The 26,607-nt window shown below is 36.8% G+C and overlaps 1 protein-coding gene across 13 annotated transcripts in view; it reads right to left on the bottom strand.

The window, feature by feature from the left end:
* ZCCHC7 (zinc finger CCHC-type containing 7) overlaps window positions 1–26,607 on the bottom strand; it is a 279,525-nt gene that overhangs the window by 56,002 nt on the left and 196,916 nt on the right. For 12 of the 13 annotated variants that reach the window (XR_012516641.1, XR_012516638.1, XR_012516639.1 and 9 more), the window contains exon 7: window positions 4,425–4,520. The exons of the other annotated variant lie outside the window; for it this stretch is intronic. Coding sequence is in view for 5 of the 12 variants with exons in the window: in XM_074395057.1 (XP_074251158.1) it covers window positions 4,425–4,520 (96 nt within the window). In the remaining 7 variants the exon portion in view is untranslated. The remainder of the gene's footprint in view (window positions 1–4,424; window positions 4,521–26,607) is intronic. 13 annotated transcript variants of the gene reach the window in all.

Here is a 26,607-nt window from a genome sequence, read left to right as displayed (position 1 = left end):
AATGGCGCGATCTCGGCTCACCGCAACCTCCGCCTCCTGGGTTCAGGCAATTCTCCTGCCTCAGCCTCCCGAGTAGCTGGGATTACAGGCGCGTGCCACCATGCCCAGCTAATTTTTTGTATTTTTAGTAGAGACGGGGTTTCATCATGTTGACCAGGATGGTCTCGATCTCTTGACCTCGTGATCCACCTGCCTCGGCCTCCCAAAGTGCTGGGATTACAGGCTTGAGCCACCACGCCTGGCCCATGGAGTGGTGATTCTTACGGTGGGAGGTAGGTTGGTGGTAGGTTATGTCTAGCTTAAAATTGTTCCTAGGTAATTGAGAGACACCCCAAAGGAAGTTTTCTCTTCTTGCTTCCACCATCCAAGTTGAAATCCCTACTCTTACCCTTTTTCCCAGGACAGCTTCCTATTCTCATGACTCTGGCCTCTCGACAGCTAGTGTTTCCCAAATCCATAGTCTTTGGCCTGAACCACTCACTGCACAGCAGGCTTTTGCTTATGTGACACGTATCCATTCAGCATGTTTGAAATCTTTTCTTTTGGAACTTTCCCCTTTCTGCCTCTGCCATCTTAGCTAAGTAATGAAATACAATTAGAATATATTTTAAAGAGTAGGTGAAAAGTCCACATCAAATTTAATCAAATCTGAACTCATACTCAGATATCTGACCCAGCTAGTAGCCAAACATTTATGTACTTAATTTGTAGAGTTAAAAAGTTATGAATCATTCTAAGTATACTTAAGCATAAAAATTAAAAACCTGTAGTCACCACTCATATAAATAACTGACATTTTATCTTAGTTGCCTTCTGTTTTTCCCCCAAGAATAAAGTATTACTGATATAACTGAAATCCTCTGTGTAAGTCCTACCCATTTTGGACTCATCTTCTTCCCTTTCCAGAAATTACCACCATTAAGTTGAAGTCAGCCTTTCTCATGTGTTTTTATACTCTTACTGATTCCAATAAACAATAATATAAGTTTTAAGTTTCAGATTTTATAATTTTTATTTATTTTTTATAGAGGCAATGTCTTACTGTGTGGCCCAGGCTGGTCTCAGACTGGCTGCCTCAAGCGGTCCTTCCACCTCAGCCTCCCAAAGTGCTGAGAATACATGTGTGAACCACAGCGCCTGACCTTATTCAATGTCAATGGTTCGGTTGATTTGTATATATATTTTAGAGGTATTTGCATTTTCAGATTTAACTTTTAACTTTATGAAGTATTTGAAGTATTATAATTTAAAAAACATTTACATAGTATATTAAGTTACTTTACATTTACCACTCTTTGTTTATTAGCACCTTTTCTTTTAGTAGTTTTTCCAGAAGTTTCTCTTTTGTTTTGAAAAAAAATTTTCAAATAATCAGCTTTTGGTTTTGTTGCTGCTATTCATTTTTCTATTTCAGTAAGTTTGGTTCTAATCTTTTATCATTTAGGTTCTTTTGCTATCCTTAGATTTATCTGTTGTGACTATCTGGATTGTTTAGATATTTTTTGGGGGGTGGTGAGGGGAGGGTTCCTGGAGGTTATTTAGCAAACTTACCGGGTAATATAAAGAAACGCTTTTGGCTGGGTGTGCTGGCTCATGCCTATAATCCCAGCACTTTGGGAGGCCGAGGCAGGTAGACCACCTGAGGTCGGGAGTTTGCGACCAGCCTGGCTAGCATGGTGAAACCCTGTCTCTACTAACAATAGCAAAAAAAAAAAAAAAAAAAAAAAAAAAATTAGCCAGCATGCTGACACATGCCTGTAACCCCAGCTACTAGGGAAGCTGAAAAAGAACAGTTAGAACCTGAGGGGTGTAGGTTGCAGTAAGACAAGATTGCACCTTTGCACTCCAGTCCGGGCAACAAGGGAGAAGCTCCATCTCAAAAAGAGCAAATTATGATTATACAAAGGTACTAGAGGTCTTGATACTCAACTAATACTCATTTCAGCAGAATCTTTAACTCTCCCAACCTTTTCTCCCCTTTTTACACCTCTTACAGTAATCTTTGTACAATGACTACTGTTGTCCTTGCTTCCCAAACTAGACAGTGGGTGGAATTAGGGAAGGGCAATGTCATATTCACCTCAGATCTAGTCTTTCACATGAAGAATCCATTCAATAATAATATTTGTAAGGCTAGATTTCTGACATGGAAAGGAAGGGGGTCCACAGACATCTTTAACCACTTGCCTAGTACCCTATTTGGGTCTTATATAGCCTAGACTGATGTGACTACACAGAGCTACATAACACTACAAATGTTTTCCAAAGCTAAATGTAAATTTTATTTTGATTATCCACATCACTGGTCCCCTCCATTAGCACAGACAATTGATAGTTGGCTATATAATTTATCTATTATTCTGGATTAGCCACACCAATGATCTTCTTCATTAGTGTAAATAATCTAGCGTTCCTCATCTATGGCAGTCATGAGGCTACCAAATTTGCTTTATTGTAAATTAAAAATTATCTAAATCTAGATTTTAGGGATCAATTCCACATGCTTTTAATATATTTCGTATCTGCCTTAACAGAAGTGACTAGTAAGCATCCAACTGTAATTGTTTTTCTTAATTGAACAAACATAAATGCTAAAATTATACCCCTCTGCTTTAAGGAGGCAAGCAAGCATAAATTGTACATCTATGTGATTTGTGTGATAATGGAAGGTTTATGTGAGTATGTTCCCTAAAAGGTGTTGACAACATCTGAACGTTCAGTGACGAGGAATGTACAGGGCAGTAAAAGATCTAGAGATGGTAATTCTTTAAGAAGAAGTCTTCTCAGCTGGGCACAGTAGCTCACTTCTGTAATCTCAGCACTTTGGGAGGCTGAGGGGGGAGGGCTGCTTGAGGCCACAAGTTTGAGACCAGCCTGGGTATCCTAGTGAGACCTTGTCTCTACAAAAAATAAACAAAATTAGCTGGGCATGGTGGTGTGTGCCTGTAATCCCAGCTACTTGACAGGCTGAGGTAGGAGCAACACTTGAGCCTGGGAGGTTGAAGCTGCAGTGAGCTGAGACAATGCCCACTGCAGCCAGGACCCTGTCTCAAAATAAGTCTTCTCTACTTAGTGCTGAGAGATTTCCTGTACAACTTCTCTGCTTTAGAGATAAAGAAATGAGACCAAAGAGAAAATGTGGGCTGTTTACATCACATGGTTGAGTCAGTAGCAGAGAAAAAGTTAGAACTGAGGCTCAGAGCCTCATCCTAGCTTTCATAAGCTATGTCTCACCCCCATAGTTGCTGCTGCCCCAATATGGAAGATAAACCTGATCTGTTTATGGATTCTGTTCAGCCCTTTTCTTCACACATTGCCCTACAATGTAGGGTTCCAGCTCCCAAGATCTGCACCAGTGATGTGTCATAGTCGGAATTCAAGCGGTAACCTGCAATACCATCCACCCTATCCTACTGCTCATACTTCTCATTCTGAGGACTCTCAACGCTCTACATGCCTTCTGTCTCCTGACACCAGATCTGATTTACTATTAGTTTATCTTGGTTTCTAGGCTACTAGAAGCCTACCTGGTGACTGGGAATAATACATTCCTTTTTAATAATTTTGTACTTTCTGTGTCACTACCATTCCTCCATTGCCTCAAGATTTCCAGAAGTATGGGCTCTGAGCCTATTTATTCTTATTACATCCTTTCTCTGAAATGAGCTGCTGCTGTTTCACACTTAATGTGGTATCTGTCTAGTGGCCTCAAGTCCACCTCTCAGCAAGAAGCTTCTTCTGCTTTGACACCCCAGCATCTAGAACACACACAGTTTGGCTTTTTCAGTTGGGTTAGGAAATATGTTGGCTAGGCAGGGAATATGGGCATTTGTGGGGTAGGTGGGCAGGACCAGCCTGAGCAATACGGTAAAACCCTGCCTCTACTAAAAACACACAAATTAGCTGGGCATGGTGGCAGGTGCCTGTAGTCCCAGCTACTTGGGAGGCCGAGGCAGGAGAATCACTTGAATATGGGAGGCGGAGGTTGCAGTAAGCTGAGATCACACCACTGCACTCTAGTCTGGGTGACAGAGCAAGACTCTGTCTAAAAAACAGAATAAAAGAAAAGAAAAGAAAAGAAAAAGTCATGCTACTATGGCTGTGTCAAAGCAATTGTGTTTATAAGAACTCATGAGAACCACTATCATACTGTCGACTATTATTATTTGACTGACTGATTTTATGAATGATAGTAGTTTTATCCCAACCTGTTCATGTACATGTAACATGATTAGAGGAATATACTCTCATAGCTTCTTACTCTAGCAGGGAGGGGAGGGGTCAATCAGTTGGAAATATTAAGTCTTACCTCAGAATGTTTATTAAAAAGTAAGCATTTAGAGTTACATTCTTTTTGAGTTCATCTTTCAGAAAACACTCCCTGACAACAGAATGCTTTACGCCTGAATGCCACTCAAACTTACGTGTCCATAATGGCCTTTCTGCGCGCAGTGATAGCAATATGCTAAGGCTGATGGTCTTGAAGGGGTCTTCGGCTTTTTGGGTGGTCCAGGTTTGGTCTGCAACATGAATATTTGTGAGGGTTTGTTGATGTTAGAAGAAAATTAAAACCTCATTCTTTCCAAAAGAGCTTTATAGGTGAGGGATTCCTTAGAAGTACTGCCTCTTAGAGTTTAGTATGGAGATATATATTCAGATGATTCCATATATTAAAATACATAACACGGTAAGAACAATTCTTTTACTTTTAATGTCCATGTGTGCTTTCTTCTCCTTCCTCCCTCCTCATTCCATTCGGCATTGTGCCAAGTACTGTGTTCGGTATCCAACACAGTATAATGGGCCAGGAGAACATGGCAGACATATACATAATTACAAAACAATGTCAATACAGTGACAATAGTATATACAAGGCATTAATGGAGTGGTGAGGGGACTCCCCCACCAGCAGATGAGGCTAAAGGGGGTCAGAGAAAGTTTTCCTGAAGGTGTAAAATTTACATTTACTCTAAAATTAGGTGTAAATCAAATGGAGAATCTTGGGCAGAGGGAAGAGCATGAACAATGACATAGAAAGAGCATACATGCTGCCAAAATATCACATACATAGCCAGGTAGAAATGGAAGACACGGCTGGAGAAAGAAGGACACAAGAATGGAGGGCCTTGTAAGTCAAGCAAAGGAACATGAGCTTTATCCAATTTTAAGTGTCAAAGTTAGGAGAGTTAGAGTTGTAGTTTGGAAAAACCATTTTGCCTTGTAGCTAACAAGGGTAAATATGAGCAGGAGAAGGTTAGATGTAGTGAAAAAGACTAATGAGGTGGCTGTTAGAAACTGCAAGTAAGGGGATGAGAACCTAGACTGGGAAAGAGGAAGAGATGTGGGAAATATATTAAGAAATAAAATTGGGTCGGGTGCAGTGGCTCACACCTGTAATCCCAGCACTTCAGGAGGCCGAGGTGGGCAGATCACAAGGTCAGGAGTTAGAGACCAGCCTGGCCAGCACGGTAAAACCCCATCTCTACAAAAAATACAAAAATTAGCTGGGCATGGTGGTGTATGCCTGTAATCCCAGCTACTCGGGAGGCTGAGGCAGGAGAATCACTTGAACCTGGAAGGTGGAGGTTGCGGTGAGCGGAGATCACACTACTGCACTCCAGCCTCGGTGCCAGATCAAGACTCCATGTCAAAAAAAAAAAAAAAAAAAGACAAGACAAGACATAAAACTGGTATCAGCTGGTCATTGAAAAGAAGATGTGGGGAATGAGGGAAAGGAAAAATCAGGATGCCTCCAGATTTTGAACTTGGGTGAGCCAGTAGGTGGTGGTGCCAATAACTGATTCAGAAAAAGCAGAAAAAGGAAAGAGGAGAGAGTTTAGAGGGAATAATGATGAAGACTGTCTTGAATGTTGAGTATCTAGGTGGGGATCTCCAGGAGGCACTTTCTGTGTAGAGACAGAGCTGGAGTCTGAGCTGAAGAGTAGATCTGAAAGTAATTGGCATAAAAGTGAAGGCTGAAATCACCAGTATGGACAGGATCACCATGGACAGTGTAACAGTGGCTGTGGGCTGAGGAAGAAATTCTGAAGACATCAATGTTTAAGGGGCAGGCAGAGGAGCCTGTGAAATGGACAGAGAAGGAAAGGTTAAAGGATGCAGACATAGGAGAATATAGTAACAGACCTTAGAGAGTTGTTTCAAGAAGGATGAACTGATCTACATTGTCAACTATAGCAGAGAGGCCTAGTGAGATTAGGACTGAGAAACATCCATTCGAAGTGGCAACTGCTCACAGATAACCTTGTTGTGAAAATTCTGAGATATTATAGAAAGAGTACAAGGCAGCAGGATGAGCAGTAAAGAGATGCATACAAAGGTGGTAAAACTATAAAAAGAGCAAAGATATCATTACTCATAAAAGCCAGGATTAGCAAACCTAACCTGGAATTTTTTTTTTCCTTTAAAGCCAGGTTACTTCCAGTGAGGAGAAACAGCACACAGGATTTTGGCACAGCTGCAATTTTCTGTTACTTCAACATGGTGACAGTTAACTTGGATGTGTCTTACATGACTAATTTATTCTTTTGTACATGTATTCTACATACTTTTCGGTATGTATATTAGGTTGGTGCAAAGGTAATTATAATTGCAGTTTCTGCCATTTAATAGCAAAAATCTCAATTACCTTTGCACCAACCTATTATTTCAGAATAAAAAATGTTTTAAAAAATTGAATGGAAGTTATAGGAGAGAGAAGTTATATACTGAGAGCATGAAGGGGCAGACTAAGATGAAACAGGACCCAGGAAGGGGTGGAGTCTATTTATAAGATGGGAAAGACAGTGGAGGTGGAGAAGTTGAAACCAGAGGAGGAATGGAGATGATGGACACTGTAAGACCTCTGAGGAGGTGGTGGCTGTAAACAGGAGGAGAAAAACCTAATCCCTGCACAGCCCCACGCTTTGTGGAGACTGGAAGAAAAGTTAAGGATGGGCTTAAATGTGGATCACTTTATTTCTTATGTTCTTTACTGCGACTCTTTTTAACAAAGAGTAGTAGTCTGCCAACTAATTGTTTTTTGTTTTTTTGTGTTTTTTTTGGACAGGGTCTCCCTCTGTTGCTCCAGCTGGAGTACAGAGGAACAGTCATGGGTCACTGCTGCTTCGACCTCCCAGGCTCAAGCAATCCTCCCAGTTCAGCCTCCTGGGTAGCTGAGACCACAGGGGTGCACCACTATGACTGGCTACTTCAATTTTCATATATATATATTTTTTAGTTTCTGGTAGAGACAGGGTCTCACTATGTTGCTCAGGCTGGTCTGGAACTCCTGGGGTCAAGTGATCTTCTCACCTTTGCCTCCTAAAGTGCTGAGACTGCAGGCATGAGCCACCATGGCCAGTTCTAATACTGTTTCTTCTTTGAGACAGGGTCTTGCTCTGTTGCTCAGGCTGGAGTGCAGTGGCACAATCTCAGCTCACTGCAACCTTCACCTCCTGGGCTCAAGCAATCCTCCTGTTTCAGCCTCCTGAGTAGCTATGACCACAGGCGCATGCCACCATGCCCAACTAATTTTTGTATTTTTAATAGAGATGGGGTTTTGCCATGTTGCCTAGGCTGGTCTCAAACTCCTGGGGTCAAGTGAATTATTTGCCTTTGCCTCCGAAGTGCTGGGATTACAGGTGTGAGCCAATGTGCCCAGGTCCCCCAGTTTTTTTTTTTTTTTTTTTGAGACGGAGTTTCGCTCTTGTTACCCAGGCTGGAGTGCAATGGCGCGATCTCGGCTCACCGCAACCTCCGCCTCCTGAGTTCAGGCAATTCTCCTGCCTCAGCCTCCTGAGTAGCTGGGATTACAGGCACGCGCCACCATGCCCAGCTAATGTTTTGTATTTTCAGTAGAGATGGGGTTTCACCATGTTGACCAGGATGGTCTCGATCTCTTGACCTCGTGATCCACCCGCCTCGGCCTCCCAAAGTGCTGGGATTACAGGCTTGAGCCACCGTGCCCAGCCCCCAGTTTTGTTTTTAATGTTGCTAACAGGTGGTTTGTGAAGGTTTTATTTCCTTGACATAGGAAAATAATAAATAGGTCATAAAAATCTTCTTCAGGTCGGGCATGGTGGCTAACGCCTGTAATCCTAGCACTTTGGGAGGCCGAGGCAGGTGGATCACCTGAGTTCAAGACCAGCCTGACCAAGATGGAGAAACCCTGTCTCTACTAAAAATACAAAATTAGCAGGGTATGGTGGTGGCCAGTGCTATCCCAAGAACAGACATCAAGGTAAGTGTTACAGCCTGTTGTGTGAACACCTGTGGGTCTTGCCATGTGCCTTTCCTATTCCTGAGTGCATATACCACTGGGAAAGTAAACCTTCTGGTGTCAAGGAGTCAGAAGCAAGATGTTTTATGATTTCAATATTTTTGATTAGAAAAATCGGAAGTTCTGCCAGGCGCAGTGGCTCACACCTACAATCTCAGCACTTTGGGAGGCCAAGACAGGCAGATCACCTGAGGTTGAGAGTTCAAGACCAGCCTGACCAACATGGAGAAACCCTGTCTCTACTAAAAATACAAAATAGCAGGGCATGCTGGTGCATGTCTGTAATCCTGGCTACTCAGGGGGCTGAGGCAGGAGAATCGCTTGAACCTGGGAGGCGGAGGTTGCAGTGAGCTGAGATTGCACCATTGCACTCCAGCCTGGGCAACAAGAGCAAAAATCCGTCTGAAAAACAGAACAAACCAAAACAAACAAAATAAAACAAAACAAAACTGCTTCAAACAACTTTGCTTTCAGCTCTTATTCCCTAAAATGAAAAACTGTAGCAAAACAATAACCTCAACAATCTTTTCTACTGAAATAATAAAAGCTACAAAAAATAGAATTTACAACCTCAGCTATTATCAATTAGGGTATAATAAAAATAACACGTGTTTTATATTCTTCAATTAAAATTGGGGTTCATAAATTAGTACTAGCTAAGAGACATTAAACAGAGGTTTTTTTCTTTGTTTTTGAGATGGAGTCTTGCTCTGTCACCCAGGCTGAAGCAGTGGCATGATCTTGGCTTATTTGCAACCTCTGCCTCCTGGGTTCAAGCGATTCTCCTACCTCAGCCTTCAGAGTAGTTGGGATTACAGGCACGCAACACCATGCCCTGCTAATTTTTGTATTTTTAGTCCCAGCTACTCTAAACTGATAATCTCTGCTACTAATTGAGGACATGAGAAAAAGTTTCATGGAATTTCTCTGAATTTAGTTATTTTATTGCCTAAATTTGAGGAAACAAGAGGGAGTTCTCATGTATTTATCCCTTAATAGGAATTTTTAATTCAAAACATTTGAGTTCCTATTTTGTACAACACATTGTAAAAGACACTGTGAGGAACACAGAGATAATAGATGAAAGAGCTAATATAGTAAAGATTGTAAAAGATGAAAGCACTAGGGAGGCTGAGGCCTACAAAATGGAATTAAGTATGCATCAGGTACGTATTTTCTACTTAAAACTGCATCAGCATTTCTTCTGAGATGAGGTTAGGCCAGATTCTGAAAGAACAAATCATATGTCTTGCTGCTATAGAATGAATCCTAAATGAATTTCTTAGATTTAAAGTATTAAACACTTTACAATCAATAGCTTGCACGTGGCATGAAATTCAAAAGACACTAAGAGTTATGGTGAAAAGTCTGCCTCCCACTTCTGTTCTCACTCAGTTTCCCTTTCCTCAGTGGCAACTACTGTTAACCAGATTCTTGTGTTCACTGAGACAGTACAGGCATATACTAGTATATGGATACGCATGTGTACTATAAATGTACATATACATATCATAAAGATACATATTTGTCTTATTCAAAGGAAAAGCACAGAAGAAAAGGATTTCGAGGACTGGGAGCAATCAAGGGCAAAATTGACAAACTCTTCCTAAGGACCCAGATGCTCTGATAAAATTTAGTTAACCAATGCATTTTGGTATTATGTTCTAAGTGTGCTCCACTATTTACTAGCTATATGACCTTACTCAAGTTATTTACATGGTCTTTCCTTCATTTTACCCATCTGTAAAATGGGGATAATAATAGTAAGAGTACTCTCTCATTAACACTGTTGAGGCATAAATAAAACATACTCATCTTACATAACCTATCAGTAAAACCTGACCAGGTGGCCACTTCCTCTTGAAATAGATTCTTCACTTTGCTTCCCAGACAACATGCTCTCCTAGTTTTCTTCCACTTCATAGGCTGTTTCTTTTCCAGTCTCCTTTGTTGGTTTCTATCCATCTCTTTGTCCAACTACACTGCAGTGCCCCAGGGCTCTGTCTTTAGGCTCCTTTTCTTCTCTAATCTCTCATCTAATAGTATAGCTTTACATGAATCTTTACCCTAGCAATTCTAAAATTTTATCTTCAGCCTTGATTTCTGTTAACTCTACACTCACCTTATCTCTACTAGAATGTCTAAGAGGCACCTCAAATTTACTTAGTTAAAATCAAATCCTGTTCTTCCCCCAACCCCAATATGTTCCTCCCACAATCTTTCCCATCTCATTGGCAACTTTATCCTTCCAGTTGCTTAGGCCAAAACGAACAACCTGACTTGTCTCTTGTTTATACCTCATATCCAGCCCATCAGCAAAGCTTGTTGGCTCTGCAAATACAGCCACTTCTTTCCACTGTACCAGTACTATCCTGGTCCAATTACTCATCTCTCCTTTGGATATTACAAGAACTTCATAACTAGTTTCTCTGCTTCTATCCGTGCCCTCTACAGCCTACTCTCAATATAAGGTAATCCTTATAGCATGCAAATCAGAACATATCACTCTTCAGGTCAAAACTCTCTAACAGTTTCTCATCTCACTCAGAGTAAAAGACAAAAACTACAATGCCCTATAATTTGCCTCCTCCCACCTCTCTAACCTCATCTCCTACTACTTTTCCTAACAGCAAGCCTGCCAAGCTAGCCTTTTCACTGTTCTCTGAATACTCCAGACAAACTTACACCTCAAAGCTTTGCACCAGCTACTCAATCTGCCTGGATGACTCTTCTCCCAGATTTAACATGGTGTACTCCTTTATTTCTTTCAAGCCTTGGCTCAGATGTCATCTCAGTAAGGCCCTCCTGACCACCGTATTTAAAATGGCCAGCTCCCTGCAATCTGTACTCCCTATCCTGCTGCAATGACATTTTATTTTTAAAAGACGAGCCCAACCAACCAATCAACCAACCAACAGGCAAACAAACCAACAAAAACCCTCCATGGCACTTACCACATCTGACATACTGTGTATTTTACTTATTTAGGTATCCACTCCCAACCCCACTCCCAGACTAGGAGAAAGTAAGTTCTGTGAGGGCAGGGATTTTTTGTCTGTTTTTGTTCAATGCTGTACTTCAGCTCCTGGAATAGGGCCAGGCATATAGTAGTAGTTCAATAAATATTAATGAATAATGAGGTAATGTACATATAAAGCACATGGCCTATACTAAGGATCCAATACATTTTAGCTATTGTTAATAAAAATTTGCATACTTTAGAAAACTATTAACTTTTTATGTCACTAAGGGAAAACCTATAAAATCATGCTTTAATATATTAAAAAGCTTGAATAAATTAATAATACAGCTTCCGTAGTGTCTCCTCTACTTCACAGTGAGAATGTGGTATATACTCTTGACAAAATCAGGAAGGAATTAGTAATGTAAAGTGAGTAGGAACTCAGTCTTATAGTACCAGGAACAAAGAGATCCTTCTTAATCAAGATTTTAAAAGCATGTTTCATGTTGACACTTATTTTGAAAGGAATCTCAAATTTAGCCTCTGAAAGAAATGTAAACATGTGGATGTTCATTCATCTGAATAATGTCACCAGTTAAAAACTTCCATTATTACTAATAAAAATAGCAACAGTATATTGTGCTATGAAATTCTAAACTGTTTCACAATAATTAATTAGTAAATGACATGACAAACGCTATCTACATACTCTCATTTTAATAAACTATCATGTACCAGGACTTAATAGGAATGAAATCAGCCTAGATCTTACCTAATTAGAGAACATTTCTGTATTAGGATACAGTACTGAAAACTCAATAGTGGTTTCCAGTGGACAAGTTTTCATACTATGATCTAACAAAAATCTCTAAGCTACTTAGTGTTAGAAATAAAAATTTGTGACTCAATACTTATGCCTTGGAGCATGTCTTTATTTTTAATTAACAGTAAAGGTCCAATTTAAAGCAGAATATGTCAACTGATTAGCTCTAAGTTCAGGGTTCTGTCACACATGCCTGTACTGCTGACAAAAAGTTAAATGCAAGGCAATGAATGTAGTTTTTTTGAACTTTTTTTAAGTCAAAAATTTATCTAAAGATTTTGACCCAATGGATACCAAATGAACTACTTATAAAAGCAGGTCTTGTGTATTTTTTTTTTTTTTTTGGCTGCAGACATTTAAATAATCTATATTTGTATGGTGATATCTTGGAGATTACTTTACTATCAATATATAGAAGTAATAACCTGGTAGATAGTATTACCTATGAAAGGTCCATCCCATCTGCTATTCTTGCTGAAAGCTTTTCATGCACCAGTAAACTCAGTAAATATCAGAAGATAAAGCATAAGCCTACCACGCCACGGATTTACTCCTAATGTCTCCTCAAAGTGCAGCCCGATACAACGATTACAAATGATTTTCTTCTAATGTCATTTTACATAACCCTTTTTTCTGCATGAGTAGTTAGTGGGGAATGAATGAATGAATGCCATTAAAACAGTTAATCATTATCTGGGACACTGGCCTTACTCCCTTCACTACCAGGAATCTCCATGACAAAGGCCAAGAGATCAAAATGCTCTAGCTGCCTCAGTGTCCTATTTCTAAGGGTAATTTTTTATGCAAATGAGCCTGCTGGGCATCTCCCTCTGTGACCTTCAGCTGCCCTTATCTAAACTGACTTTGATCCAATGAGGGCTTGCATCTAACTACAGCTCATTACTATACAGGATATGTAATCAATTTCACTAATTAAAGGGTATTTTCTACTCTGTGAATGCAAAATGAATTTATTTTTATAATCACACATATGCTTAAAGACTACACTATGTGTTTTTATTTATTAATGCAGTTTTCTATATGAACATACATTAAAAAGCAAATATATTAAACACTTGAGGTATATGCATCCATAACCAAATGTAACACTGAGAAAAGTAGAGCTTGGCTCCAATCTTAGTGACTAAATCACATGGGCATATGCACCTCTTCAATCAGTATGATTATCATGTTTGAGAACAATCTTATTCTTTCGTATTTCCAAATCAGTGTATTCTTCCTATAAACTCACAAATAGGACAACCTTTACCCCAATACTCATGTATCTAAAAAAACTAATCCAAGTAATCAAATAGGACTTCTCAAGAAAATGTTACCCCAAACCAAAAGCTTGTCATCATATTCAAAGTCTATTAGTTGAGGTGATCTATTAGCATCATTTTAGAATTTGAGCAGAATAAAAGGTTAAATTTAAAATACACCTTTCTATTTCAAGATATTGCTTTCTTTCTTTCTTCTTCTTCTTTTTTTTTTTGAGATAAACTCTTGCTCTGTCGTCTAGGCTGGAGACCAGTGGTGCAATCTTGGCTCACTGCAACCTCCATCTCCTGGGTTCAAGCAATTCTCCTGCCTCAGCCTTCTGAGTAGCTGGGACTACAGGCGCCCACCACCACGCCTGGCTAATTTTTGTATTTTTAATAGAGATGGGGTTTCACCATGTTGGCCAGGCTGGTCTTGAACTCCTGACCTCAAGTGATATATCCCTCTCAGCCTCCCAAAGTGTTGGGATTACAGGCATGAGCCACCGTGCCTGGCCAAGATATTGCTTTCCTGTAGTTACTCTAGAGATCAGATAGAGTTTTCTAAATATTTTATTCAGTTTTATAAAGAGTAGTCAGGGAAAGAAGAATGGATACTTTCCCTTTCCGTTGGCATTACTTAAAATATGAACACCAACAGAATTGTAATTAGTATATATCCAAGGGGTAGGAGTGTGTCTGGAATATCTGGGGCCTAAAGGAATCAAAAAAGGAAACCTAAAAGTTAGGCAAACTGTTTTACAGTGAATGGAACCAAAGCAGAGGATGTGAGACAACAAAGATGATGAAGCTGTATTAAAAAAAAGCCAAAAACGGATTCCCTTTCCTCCCTTTAAGGTGTTTTCCTGAGGTAGATCCTTACACCTGGGACCTGAACTCTAGGCCTACTTCAACTATGGTTTTGGACAAAACCTTCCATTTGTACACTGTTCTGGCAAATATTCACAGTATTACTTCCCTTTCAAGAATACTACGAAGAATTTTCTCCAAGCTAATGGCTTTAGAATTATTTTTAGAGTGCTTCCTCTATGAAGTTTTTAAAGCTTTTATTTTTTCTTAGTGAAAAAACAGAAATCCCCTGTATTCTAGTGAACATTGCTACTAATTTTCCTCACATTAAAATGGCATTAAAAGTACCATATATGATAATACATATATAGATAGTATTTTTACGTGTTAAAAAAACTATGTCATGTACCCAATAGACTACCAATCCATTGGGTAATTCCTTAATTAGGCAGATTTTTGAAACATGTATTATGTACACAACAGACCGGAACGTCTCCTTTGGAGCATTTTCTAGTCTATCAGGTGATTACATCATTAAGCCACACATGCTACGTAGAAAAAAATCCTTATGAAAATTCATGAAAAAATGTACAGGACATCATTAGCATGCAGCAGACGTGTATGCTTTTGATATTTTCTCTGTTTAAAAAAAAACAAACAACCATGAAGTAATTAGTCCAGGCCATGAAAACATGAGAAAGGTACCAGACACTGGTGAAAATAAAAATAGTAAAAAAATGCATCTCTCATGGTTTATCTGAAGGTAATTTGCCTTATTGGAAAATAGATTCTTAAAGGGTGTTCATTTGAACTGCAGAATAACGTGTGTTGCTTTAGTTATTTCATATTTCCTGTATCTCTGTAACTTCCTCCCTACTTCTCTTTTGGATACACTGAAATTTTATATACCAATGGGTTGAAAGGTTGCAAATAACCAATCATTCAAGGCCTTGTACTACTTTATGTTTGTGTCCTTATGTCTTCATTTTATGTAGTCAAGAGTGTAAGGGATTTCATAATTCTTTTTCAGTAAATCAAAACTACATTCAAGTAACATAAATAGGTATTAATTGTTCGTATAACTTCCAATAGTGAAAGGGTTAAATATTCAAAACATTAACTACTAGGCAAAATCTACATAATACATTTGAAGACTAAAAAGAAGCACAAGTTTTATAAACAATAGCTATTAAGCCTATTAATTTATAACCTTTCTTTTTTTAAGTGGGACACTCCCCCTGCCAAAAGAACCCCAACAACAAAAAGAAAACCTCAATAAGCAGAGAACAATGAACATATGCAACACAGTAAGGATCAGAGTAATTCACTTCCTGAATGCTCCAAATCTTCGTGGCTTAAAACGCATCCCAATTTTCTCTAAAGGTAGTAGCGTTTATTCACTGGGCCATAGCTAATTTTACATGGAATGCAAAAATGTTAGTTTAAGTTTAATTTACCACCCTATTTAAATATTTCCAATGTAGCTCTCAAGCTGCAGAGCTATCCCTCCGTCTATTTTAATTTTAAAGTAAGTTAGCAGAGGCTTCCTTCTTAATCCCCAGAGACTACCTACATAGTGACACAAACGCACAAATTTATGACAGCAACATAAATGCTCTTCTGAAGTAATGTGCAACATTAAGTGAAAATCGTTTCCTGGAAAGATATTATAGGTATCTATATTTTATTTGCCATCTTAAACATATCTGAGTCTTTATGGCCTTATTTTAAAAATGTATTTCCTTTTTATATTTCCTGGTGCAAATGGACTGCATAAATAAGCAATGTGCTATGAGGCTTCAGACCAGCCGATAAAACCTTTCAATTTTCATGCCAGCTTCTTCTTTTGTAATTCAAATCTGCCTGGAAACTGGCAGCTCTGAAAACTGAAACAAGCACTGCCACAAATACCTTGTAATGCTATCGACCTTGTCTGCCCATGCAGTGAGAAAGGGGGATGCGTATGTGTCTGCAGCCATCCAGATAACACAACTCATTTTTTTTTTGGGGGGGGGGTCGGTGGGTGGGGTGGGGTGGGGATAACAGAAGCCAGCCCCAGACTGTGCACCAAAAGCAGTCATTACCAGGCAAGCTGGAGAATAAGTCTCTTCAAAATACACAGTGCATTTAAAAACCATATATGAGGCTGAGCCACTGCTGTCATTACCAATTTTAATTTAGCTCCTTCAGTTTGCCAGCCAGATAAACTCTTTAGTGCTGTTTTTTAATCTTTTTGCCACATTTTATGTTTAGTAATATGGACAGGAGAAGGAATCACTTTTAGGGGAAATAAAGAAATAGATCCGCTTATCGGCATCCATCAGAAAGTTCATTAATCAGCCAGGCTTTGTGCCCTCTAAATTGAAAGGTTAAATAATCCTCTCAGGAATATTTCTCAGCCCCTCCGCCAATTGTCCGGAGAGGAGCTGCCATTCATAGCATGCGGGATCGGTGACAGGGTATCTTACCAATGTTTGGAACCCAAACAATGATGGACAAATGGCTTAGTTTACAAAGAAACCATTTAGTACACAGATGGAGAAAGACCACAAGCTTTGATGCAGGATAGAGGGATGAAGGCATGGAGACAGGGTGTAGGGGGAAGGAACAGAAAAGAACACATAAATGTGTGAATCCATGGACATTTTATTTGAATATTTATTGGGCAAAACTATAAAACACAGAAATCACACTAAGATGTATCTTCCAACCATATGAAATGCTTAACATACTCAAATCTGCTTCTATATTTTACATATGATTGTACATGAACCTCAATAAAAAATTATAGAAGAATAGAAGCATAGCTCTATTATGTTTATTAGCTATTATACAGGGATAGAAATAAACCCCAAGATTTTCATTTTTACCGTAACTCTACATGACTTACAACACATGGCCCTCCCACCACCTGCCATCCTAATTCTGTTTATTCTACTCTAATACTCTTAACCATCCGTCACAAAGGCAGGGAATTCCACAGCTGCAAGAACCTGTTAGAAGGGGGAAGTAATGTTCTTCTGCCTTTACAGTATGTCCCATTTTAGCCTCTGCTCAAAACAAGGAACAAACATGAAATAGGAATGCTCTTTGAAAGAATACAAATCGCATGTACTGATAATGCACTTAAGTTAGAGTTGCCTTTTTTGCTGCACCTATCTGAGAACACAGCTGGAAGTCTGCAGCATTAAATTTGCTATGAAATCAGGCTGGTTTCTGGCATTAGTCACGCGAAGGCATAAAGCAGTTTTACCTGAAGTGCAAAAACTAGTATGCTACTTTGCACTTCAGGTAAAACTACTTAATGTCTTTCTTATCTGATTAACATAAGTACTCTACCCCTAGCAAAAAGTATTCTAATTGGGATGTGTTTCTGTGTGGGTGAATTTTTCAATTTTGTATTATTCTCATTATTTGTACAGGGAGCAAATATATATAATTTCCTGAGACAGAGTCTTGCTCTGTCACTCAGGCTGGAGTGCAGTGGCATGATCTCAGGTCACTGCAACCTCCGCCTCCTGGGTTCAAGCGATTCTCCTGCCTCAGCCTCCCAAGTAGATATTACAGACACACGTCACCATGCCTGGCTAATTTTTGTATTCTAGAGATAGGGTTTCACCATATTGGCCAGGATGGTGTTGATCTCTTGACCTTGTGAAACACCTGCCTCGGCCTCCCAAAGTGCTGGGATTACAGGCTTGAGCCACTGTGCCTGGCAGGGAGCAAATATTTATATAATTTATTTGCTTATGATAGAGAACTATATTCAGACTACTGAAGTTATCACTTAAGAATCACACATTTGGCCGGGCACGGTGGCTCAAGCCTGTAATCCCAGAACTTTGGGAGGCCGAGGTGGGTGGATCACGAGCTCGAGAGATCGAGACCATTCTGGTAAACATGGTGAAACCCCATCTCTACTAAAAATACAAAAAATTAGCTGGGCATGGTGGCTCGTGCCTGTAATCCCAGCTACTCAGGAGGCTGAGGCAGGAGAATTGCCTGAACCCAGGAGACGGAGGTTGCGGTGAGCCGAGATCGCGCCATTGCACTCCAACCTGGGTAACAAGAGCGAAACTCTGTCTCAAAAAAAAAAAAAAAAAAAAAAGAATCACACATTTATTAATATATATTTTCAAAGTAAAATTGCATTTTTATGATATATATTTTATATGGTCACTTTCATTAGAAAAGGAAGTAGCCTAAGTGGAAAAGAATAAGACAAGTATAAATAATTCAAAAATGAAAAACGGAGGTAAATAATTCTGTCAACAAAAGATTCACTTCAATAAATGTAAGCAGGAAACACTGTCAGGAGACAGAGTAAAGAGGTCCTTATGAATCTCCTAATCTTGGGCAGAAGACATGATAATTATCTGAGTTTGAGATGTTAGTCTCTACAGGTGGGAGATGCCTTTGGATTTGCCACAGTATGGCTTGCACAGTGTTTAACATGCTCTATTTGTCAGGTATTGTGCTTTACATTTATCATCTCATCACATACTTACAAAAATCCTATAAGGCATTATCCCCATTTTTCAAATGAAGAAACTGAGGACTTGAGAAGTTAAATATTTCAACTACGTTTGCACATTTAGTATACAGAAAACGGCCAGACTCTGAACCACGGTCCAATTCCAAAGCTGGCATTCTTTTCCCTGTTATGATAAAAACAAAAACAAAACACTACCTAGTAATTTCCTCAGAAATTTGCTTGCCCATCTGGTCCAATTTTATAGCACAGTTTTCTAAGGACTTGGTAAAAACAAGGTGGAATGTACAACTGTAAACAAATGAAATGTGAGAGATCCAAGAGGACAAAATTGATATTACATAAACAAAGCTAAGAACCCAAACTTTAGTTCTCCTAACTGAATAAAAATGTGGGGTAACCCACAAATCAATGTAAAAGAACATATTTATGTTAAATGGACACATTACAAAAGTATAAAAATGATCTTATATCCAATGATTCAGTTCTATATGAAAAACGCAATAAAAATAATCTAGTAACTTTATTACCAGTTGATATGCACATGTGCATTCTTTTCACAAAGCTAATAAAAATTCCTAAATGCTCACTTGAAATAATTCTTGTTTTTAAATGTGATCTATCTATGTACTGGTGTACCAATTAAGGTGAAGTTCTAATTAATCCCAAAGATTTTAAACATATTTTTTTTTGTTAAATGCTTTCTAAAGAGGTAGCATATTTCTTCATTTGTTTTTAGTATTTCTTAAACACCAGTGTTGTTGGTTTTGGAGGACCATTGCACCAACCTCAAAATGGCTGGAAGAAAAGACTTATATATGTACCAAAAAAACCCACACAAGACTCCCTTGAATTACAGATATAGAGGGATCAAATGACTAATAAATTTTAAGTCTAAAATCTGATTGATTTTAACAATAATTCGTTAACTTTCAGTCATTGAAAAGACTGTGCTTTTGAAAACTTAAGTTTATTACCGCAGCTTATATCATAACAGAAAATATAACACTGGTTCAGAGAGACTGTTCATGTTAAAAAAAATCAAGGAGTCTTTTTAGGAGTCTTTCCCTCAGATTATTCAAATAATCGATCCAAACCCTTAAAGGTTATGGTTGATCATGATTGTGAGTAACTAATTGATTCCTAAATACTTAAGACCTTTAGGAATTACTGTAATCTACCATGTCATTCACATGCATGGTTACCAAAATGAATGTCTAATACAAATATCATTGGTCTAGTATATTTTATCTACATTTATTGTTGCAATGAAATGTTCAGAAAAGACTATGGCAAGTTTCATCACTTGTAATATAATTAAGAAATGGCATGACTGGGTATATATCCAAAGGATTAATAAATCGCTCTACTATAAGGACACATGCACACGAATGTTCACTGCAGCACTGTTTACAATAGCAAAGACTTGGAACCAACCCAAATGTCCATCAATGATAGACTGGACAGGGAAAATACGGCACATACACACCATGGAATACTATGCAGCCATCAAAAACGATGAGTTCATGTCCTTTGTAGGAACATGGATGAACCTGGAAACCATCATTCTCAGCAAACTGACACAAGAGCAGAAAATCAAACACCGCATGTTCTCACTCATAGGTGGGTATTGAACAATGAGAACAGACGGACACAGGGAGGGAAGCATCACATACTGGGGTTGGTCGAGGGGAAACAGGGGAGGGACAGCAGGGGGTGGGGAGTTGGGGAGAGACAGCATGGGGAGAAATGCAAGATACAGGTGATGGGGAGGAAGGCAGCACATCACACTGCCATGTATGTACCTATGCAACAATCTTGCATGTTCTTCACATGTACCTCAAAACCTAAAATGCAATTAAAAAATAAATAAATAAAAAGAAATGGCATGAAACATCTGTTCAAAGCAAATGAGAAATAATCACTTGAATATGCTAACATTATCTAAATAATACTTCCACTCTTTATGTGTATGTAACATGACAAAGAATTGACATCACTCAACACTTAAAATTTTAAAACTAATTTGTTATATAGTCAGATACTGCACAATGGTAAACTGCATGAATTTTGGAAAATCTGACTATTTGTTTATATTTACATTCATTTTTGTTATAATAGAGTCACTTGCAAAGGTCAGAGTTGCAAGTAAAAAGAAATGTAGTTTTGCCTCTGAGCAAGGATGACATGTAAATTTATGAAGTGTTCCATATTTTAATTAAAAAAAAAAAAAAGAATTGTAGTTTTCTTTGAGATTGTATGAATACTGTGGGTTTTTCAAGAGATTTTTAAAGTGTGCTATATAAGAGTTAAAAGAATAAAACTTAGAAATGAAATTTAATTACCAGTGTTTAATCACCAAGAATAAATTGCCCCTACAATGCCTGTAATTCCTTTCTAAGTAATGCTGAACACACATGGGGAAGAGAGGAAAGAGTAATTAAAAAAAGAGTCCAAATGTGATGTTCCATTTGTCATCCTCAGGATAAACATTTGTTAATAGATAAGAAAACAGATGATCACAACAAGTACTTCACTTTTTAAAACAGAAGTAAAACTTAACTCCATATGAGAAATCTTTTAAGTTCTAAATAGAATGGTCTTTGCCCCCAGCCACTAGGGGCAGGAAAAAAAAAAGCACAGGGACTTTTCTGTCAAATAAAGAAAGGAAGTCACTATTTACAGAACTTCTGATTCAATTATTTTATTATTGAATAACATCTAATATCTAAAAAAAATGTGCCAAATTCATGATGACTAGTGATTAGGTCATTAAAGATATTTAAAAGATGGCAAAAGCACAGCTGCTTCTATGCCAAATTTATAATAAATCTTTCCTAAATTGTGTGAAGGCTGCATACTTTTAATTGCTTTGTTATCTAAAACACTTAAATCTACATCAGGATTACTATCATAAAGTACTTGACATTATCTAAATATATTAATGCAAGAAAAAAACTATGCAAAATATGCCATATTGATTTCCCATTTACACCAAATTAGTATTTGCATTAAAATACTCAAAATCAAGTAACTTGAGAATTCGAGGAATGAACACTTCAGTATTTTTTTGTAAAGAAGAAAATACTAAGGTTCTCGCAAGTGCTCCAATAAATATAAATTACATCCAAATCTAAATAATCTTATTCTATCTCTGTTCAAAAATAAATAAAAAATACACATGCATACATACAATGTCTAAACATCTGAGGAAATGCAATGGGAGCAAAAATAACATATACATTTATAATTCACAACATTCATTTTTCCTCCTTTCCTTTACAGTAGCTTTAGAAAATTGCTTTTTGATGATTTGGCAAATTGTATTTATTTTAAAAAGAATCTCATTTATTGAGATTGATAATTCCAGGTTTCATTTGCTTTGAAATTGCATTTTTCAATGATAAGTTCTGGCAAAATGTGGTTCAATATGCCAGTGAAATAAAGATTAAAAAAAAAAAAAATCAGTTGACTTACTCTGTAAATGTAGTAATTATCTTTCCTACCAAACTCAAAATACGGAAAGATTGAAGTAAAAATTATTAGAAATAATTTTAGCAGCAAATTATTTAAGAACAAGACAAATATTTAATATAAAACAATGCATTAAATTTTGCATTTGAAAAATCTTTAAAAATTTTGGTCATTCTCCAAATGCATTTTCTATCTCTGTTATCAGAGATGGACTATTACAAGTTATCGATGCTTCTTCAAAAATAAGTCTTGTTTTTCAGACACCAAATAACTCAAAAGATAAAGCAGTCTGATTTATTTTGTAGTACTATAATGTAAAGATGGCCCTGAAGCACTACAAAAGAGTCCTATGCCTTCTGAAAGATCACAGCACAATCACGTTCACCTCAGAAGTATTTTAGCATTAAGGGCATTTTAAATGAAAACTAAACCTCTGACAATTTGACAGAGATGTAATGTCTCAATAGCAACAACTGGTCAATAAAAACCTTTTAAAACAGCAATACCAGATACAGAGGGAAAAACCTATAATTTATACAACATTATTTCTGGTTCTTGAGGAAGTGGGCAAAGTGAGTTGAACTACCAAAACAAAAACTTCCAAAATGAACATATAATGTGTTAGTTTATGAAAACTTATGTGCTAGGCCTCAAAAATGGTACCAATAAAAATGGTGCTTAGATAACTCCAAAATCTCAGATTTATTTAGCATTTTATAAGACAATATGTAACCAGTTCTATTTTCCTAAAGACACCAAAGCATACAACCAGGAAAAGAGAAAGACCTATCACTTGGTATCTACTGTGTGGATGGGGTTATTGTGGGTTTTACAGATCTGCTTATGCAGCCAAGAACCTCTCAGAAAGGTATTCAGGAATCCCAACATATATCCAATTAACCAGAAAAAGAAAATATTCTGGCTGACTTTTAAAATCTCTTTATTTCACATTTTAAGTTATTTTAAAAGAAAACCATTCCGTGTTAGCATTAGGCAATTAGACAATTATCCTATCTTACACAGCCATCTCAGGATAAAGACTTTTGCATAGCTATAGTCTCAGAACCAAAATCACCTTCATATTCCTTCCTCTGGACTGTAAAACATAGTTCTAGAGTTAAATCCCAATCGGTTGACATTTAGGGGTACCCACTCTGCGGTATGGCATAGAATGCTTTAGAGAATAACATTCTCACTCAGTATAAAACTCCAAACAGTGAAAACACAACAAAATATATTTCTAAATGGGTATTTCTAGGTAAGGACAGAAAACTAAGTAGCAAAATGAAATGTAATATTGTTTCTTACGGTCTACAAACTATACTCTGACAGACTCTGGCCATAAGCCTTTCCTAGGCCAGAAAGGAAGGCAAGCAAACTTATTCCTCTACTCTTCTCCATTTCCTGGACAACAAATATTCTATTTTTTGAAGTGTGAATTCTAGGCATTCAAAACATTACATATAAATAAACACTTAAGGTTAATTCTTCTAAAACAGTTATATTTGCTTCCTGCTTAAAACTTCAGTTAAAATAAAAGGTAGCAGGGTTGAAATACATTTTAACAATGTACACAAAGAAATCAAGTGCAAAATTAAACATAAAAGATGCATTGTCCTTTTAGGTTCTTAACACATACAGCCCTCAAATAGCAAAGTCCTGGTTACTTTTTAAAGTAAGTAGATTAAAAACAAGATTAACCAAATGTCCAACTCATGTCAAATTGCAGCCTCTACTAGTTAAAAATTCTGTTGGTTGTAAAACTCTGTTGGTGGCCATATTGGCCCAGGATTTTTAATATAAATGAGACTAGAAATGACAGGGGGGTGGGGGAAGGGACATTCCTTCTTGAATAGTGAAAGGGAAAATCTTATCTAGAATGTTATTTTAAAGATGAAAAAGAACATTAAAAGCCAGGCTCTACAAAAATCTGAAAATGTAGCAGAAATGAAAAGATAAGAGGTTATATTTTGCTTTATTATTAAACATTTAAAAGCATTCTCAAAATTTTTGAAAGAGGTAAAAATATGAACTATTTGAGGAAATTATGTAATTGTTAAATAAAAATTTTTTTCATGGTCTCCAAATTGATAGAGACATTAAATTATATGACATAATTTTATGATCACTAAAACAGAGAAAGATGGTGTCACCAGATGGTTGTTATTGTTTGTATATATGTAGTCTTTTTAGTTTTATTAGCATGCACTCTTTAGAATGATGGTCTTTGGCTTTTATTAATGTAGTCAAGTCTAGTTGATTAAAAGCTAGCTATTCTATTCATATACAAGTTGTTGAAGATATTTCATTTTATTTTTCATGAAATTGTTGAAAACAGTAACACTTCTCTTCTACAACTTTTTTCTTAGTTCTGAAAGTATTTTAAGGAATTTTTTATTTGGAATATTTCAAAAGTCCACTCATAACAAACAAGTACACCACTTTTCTTATGTGTTTGAGAAACAATATTCTGCTTAACCCATAGACTTTTTTGGTTTTTAAATAAAATGATTCCTGGATAAACATTTATTTACTGTCATTAAAATTTAAGTTGCTCTGTAAATGACCTTCTAGTTGGGAGGCAGATAAAACCAACTGAAAAGCTCCCAAATACAAACATTTCCAAACTGGATACTAATCACCTTTCCCATCATTTGTAATAAGAAATATGACAATTTTGGTTAGAAAAAGTAATTAATCAACATCTAAGTGTAGAAAGCTCCAGTTTTAAGAAGACTGATTTAAATGAATAAGCAGTAACAATTTTAACCGAGGCTTTATTACTTGGTCATTGGGCTGACTGACTCAATATTCATGTGTGAGGGCTACTAGGAGTCAATAGATGGCAGTCCATAGCCTAGTAAAAGAGCTGAAGATGACTAAAATCACCATGCATCTTGTTTTTATTCAAGATTGAATATTGCTTCATGGCATACATTTGGATATTGTCCGTAACTGATAATTTAAATAATTACTTATTTTATTTTAGAGACACTGATACATGCACACATGTTCATAAACATGCTAGTTTTATATTTATACTTGCATAAACTCATTATTAATTTCAACTTGATAATTTATAAACTGTGATGGCTACTTCAATATTATTTTAAAAAATTAACCAGGATTACAAATTGGAGCAAAGTTTTCAAATTGAATTTGTTATACCTATAAATAGAATATATTGTAATTCCTTAAAAAGTAAATTTATTTTTTCATTTATTTTTTCCCAACGATTATTTTTAAAATTTGTTTCTGAACAGCTAAAATATTAAGCAAACCTTCAAATATTTCTGTTAAACTGAAACTAATTTTTACCCTTCATAGTTATATAAAAGAACACAGGTATAAATAATCAAAAACAATGCTTCCTGTACTTCAAGATTGGAACCGTTTAAATTAGGAGAAAAGCTAAAATAAATGGGATGTCAAAACTATAAAGATATTACTTATGCAGTTACAAAAAGTGGCTCTGTGATCTTGAAAAGTGTAACATATATAATTAGTTTATAATTAAGTTTAGGCTATAAGAATTTCAGCATATTACGTTAGGATTAAAAAAATGTGCTGCATAAGCAGAAACAATGTATTTAGATGAATTCTATCTGTAATATACATGTGTTACATATATGGGTATGTATATATTTTTCGGTATAACACTTAAGTTTTTAACAAACCCTAATTTGAGATTTGAGAACAGTTGAGGAGTTACAGTTTTCTACTGAAAATCTTTAAATAAATTAAATGGTAATCACAAAATATGAAAACAAACCATCTTATATAATTTATGGCCTCTTGGGCCTGTGACAGACAGACAGATAGGTATTTTGAGTCTACTTACTGGTTTACTTTTTTTTTTCCTCTAAGGAAAATAAGAAGAAAGTCATATTTTGAAAGAATTTTGGTTTGTATTTTTACAATCTGTCTTTGTGTAAACAAAACTTTTAAACATGCTAAACCTTAAGGAACATGTTTAACAACTTTTAATTAATATATGTTATATAACTGTAATAATTAAAAGAATAATTGTCTCTTGCTCAGCATAACATATTCAATACAGTAAAAGAAGTGAGTAGAAGGGCTATGGTGAATTTTTGAAATGATTTAAGCTTAATATTAAAAGTAAACTAACTTCATAATACTGAGCACCAATTAGCTTCTCTAGCAAACTATTTTCTACTTCTACTTAGCCTAAAATCACAGTAAAAGGAAACTAGAAATTGAATAACTTGAATGGTATTAAGCAGATATTTATACATTTGGAATAAGTCAAGAAGAGCTTAAGGATATGACAGCTGAATTATTCTATATGAAATACACGCTAAGCTTTTTCTAGGTTCATTGAAATATATGAGTAACTGTTTCAGTAATGGTAACTGAAGATACTGTGGACTGAATGCTTGTGGACTGTGGATAATACAACATTTTAAAGACACTGGATTATTACTCTTTTTTATGGCGCCCAGTATACTTTTTCCCTTTAGTTTAATGAATATAGTCTGAAAGACT

This window comes from Saimiri boliviensis, chromosome 2 (genome assembly GCF_048565385.1).
Source record: "Saimiri boliviensis isolate mSaiBol1 chromosome 2, mSaiBol1.pri, whole genome shotgun sequence".
Classification (NCBI taxonomy): Eukaryota; Metazoa; Chordata; class Mammalia; order Primates; family Cebidae; genus Saimiri; species Saimiri boliviensis.
The sequence above is the reverse complement of the archived record's forward strand: the minus strand, read 5'-3'. Positions and strand labels throughout refer to the sequence as shown.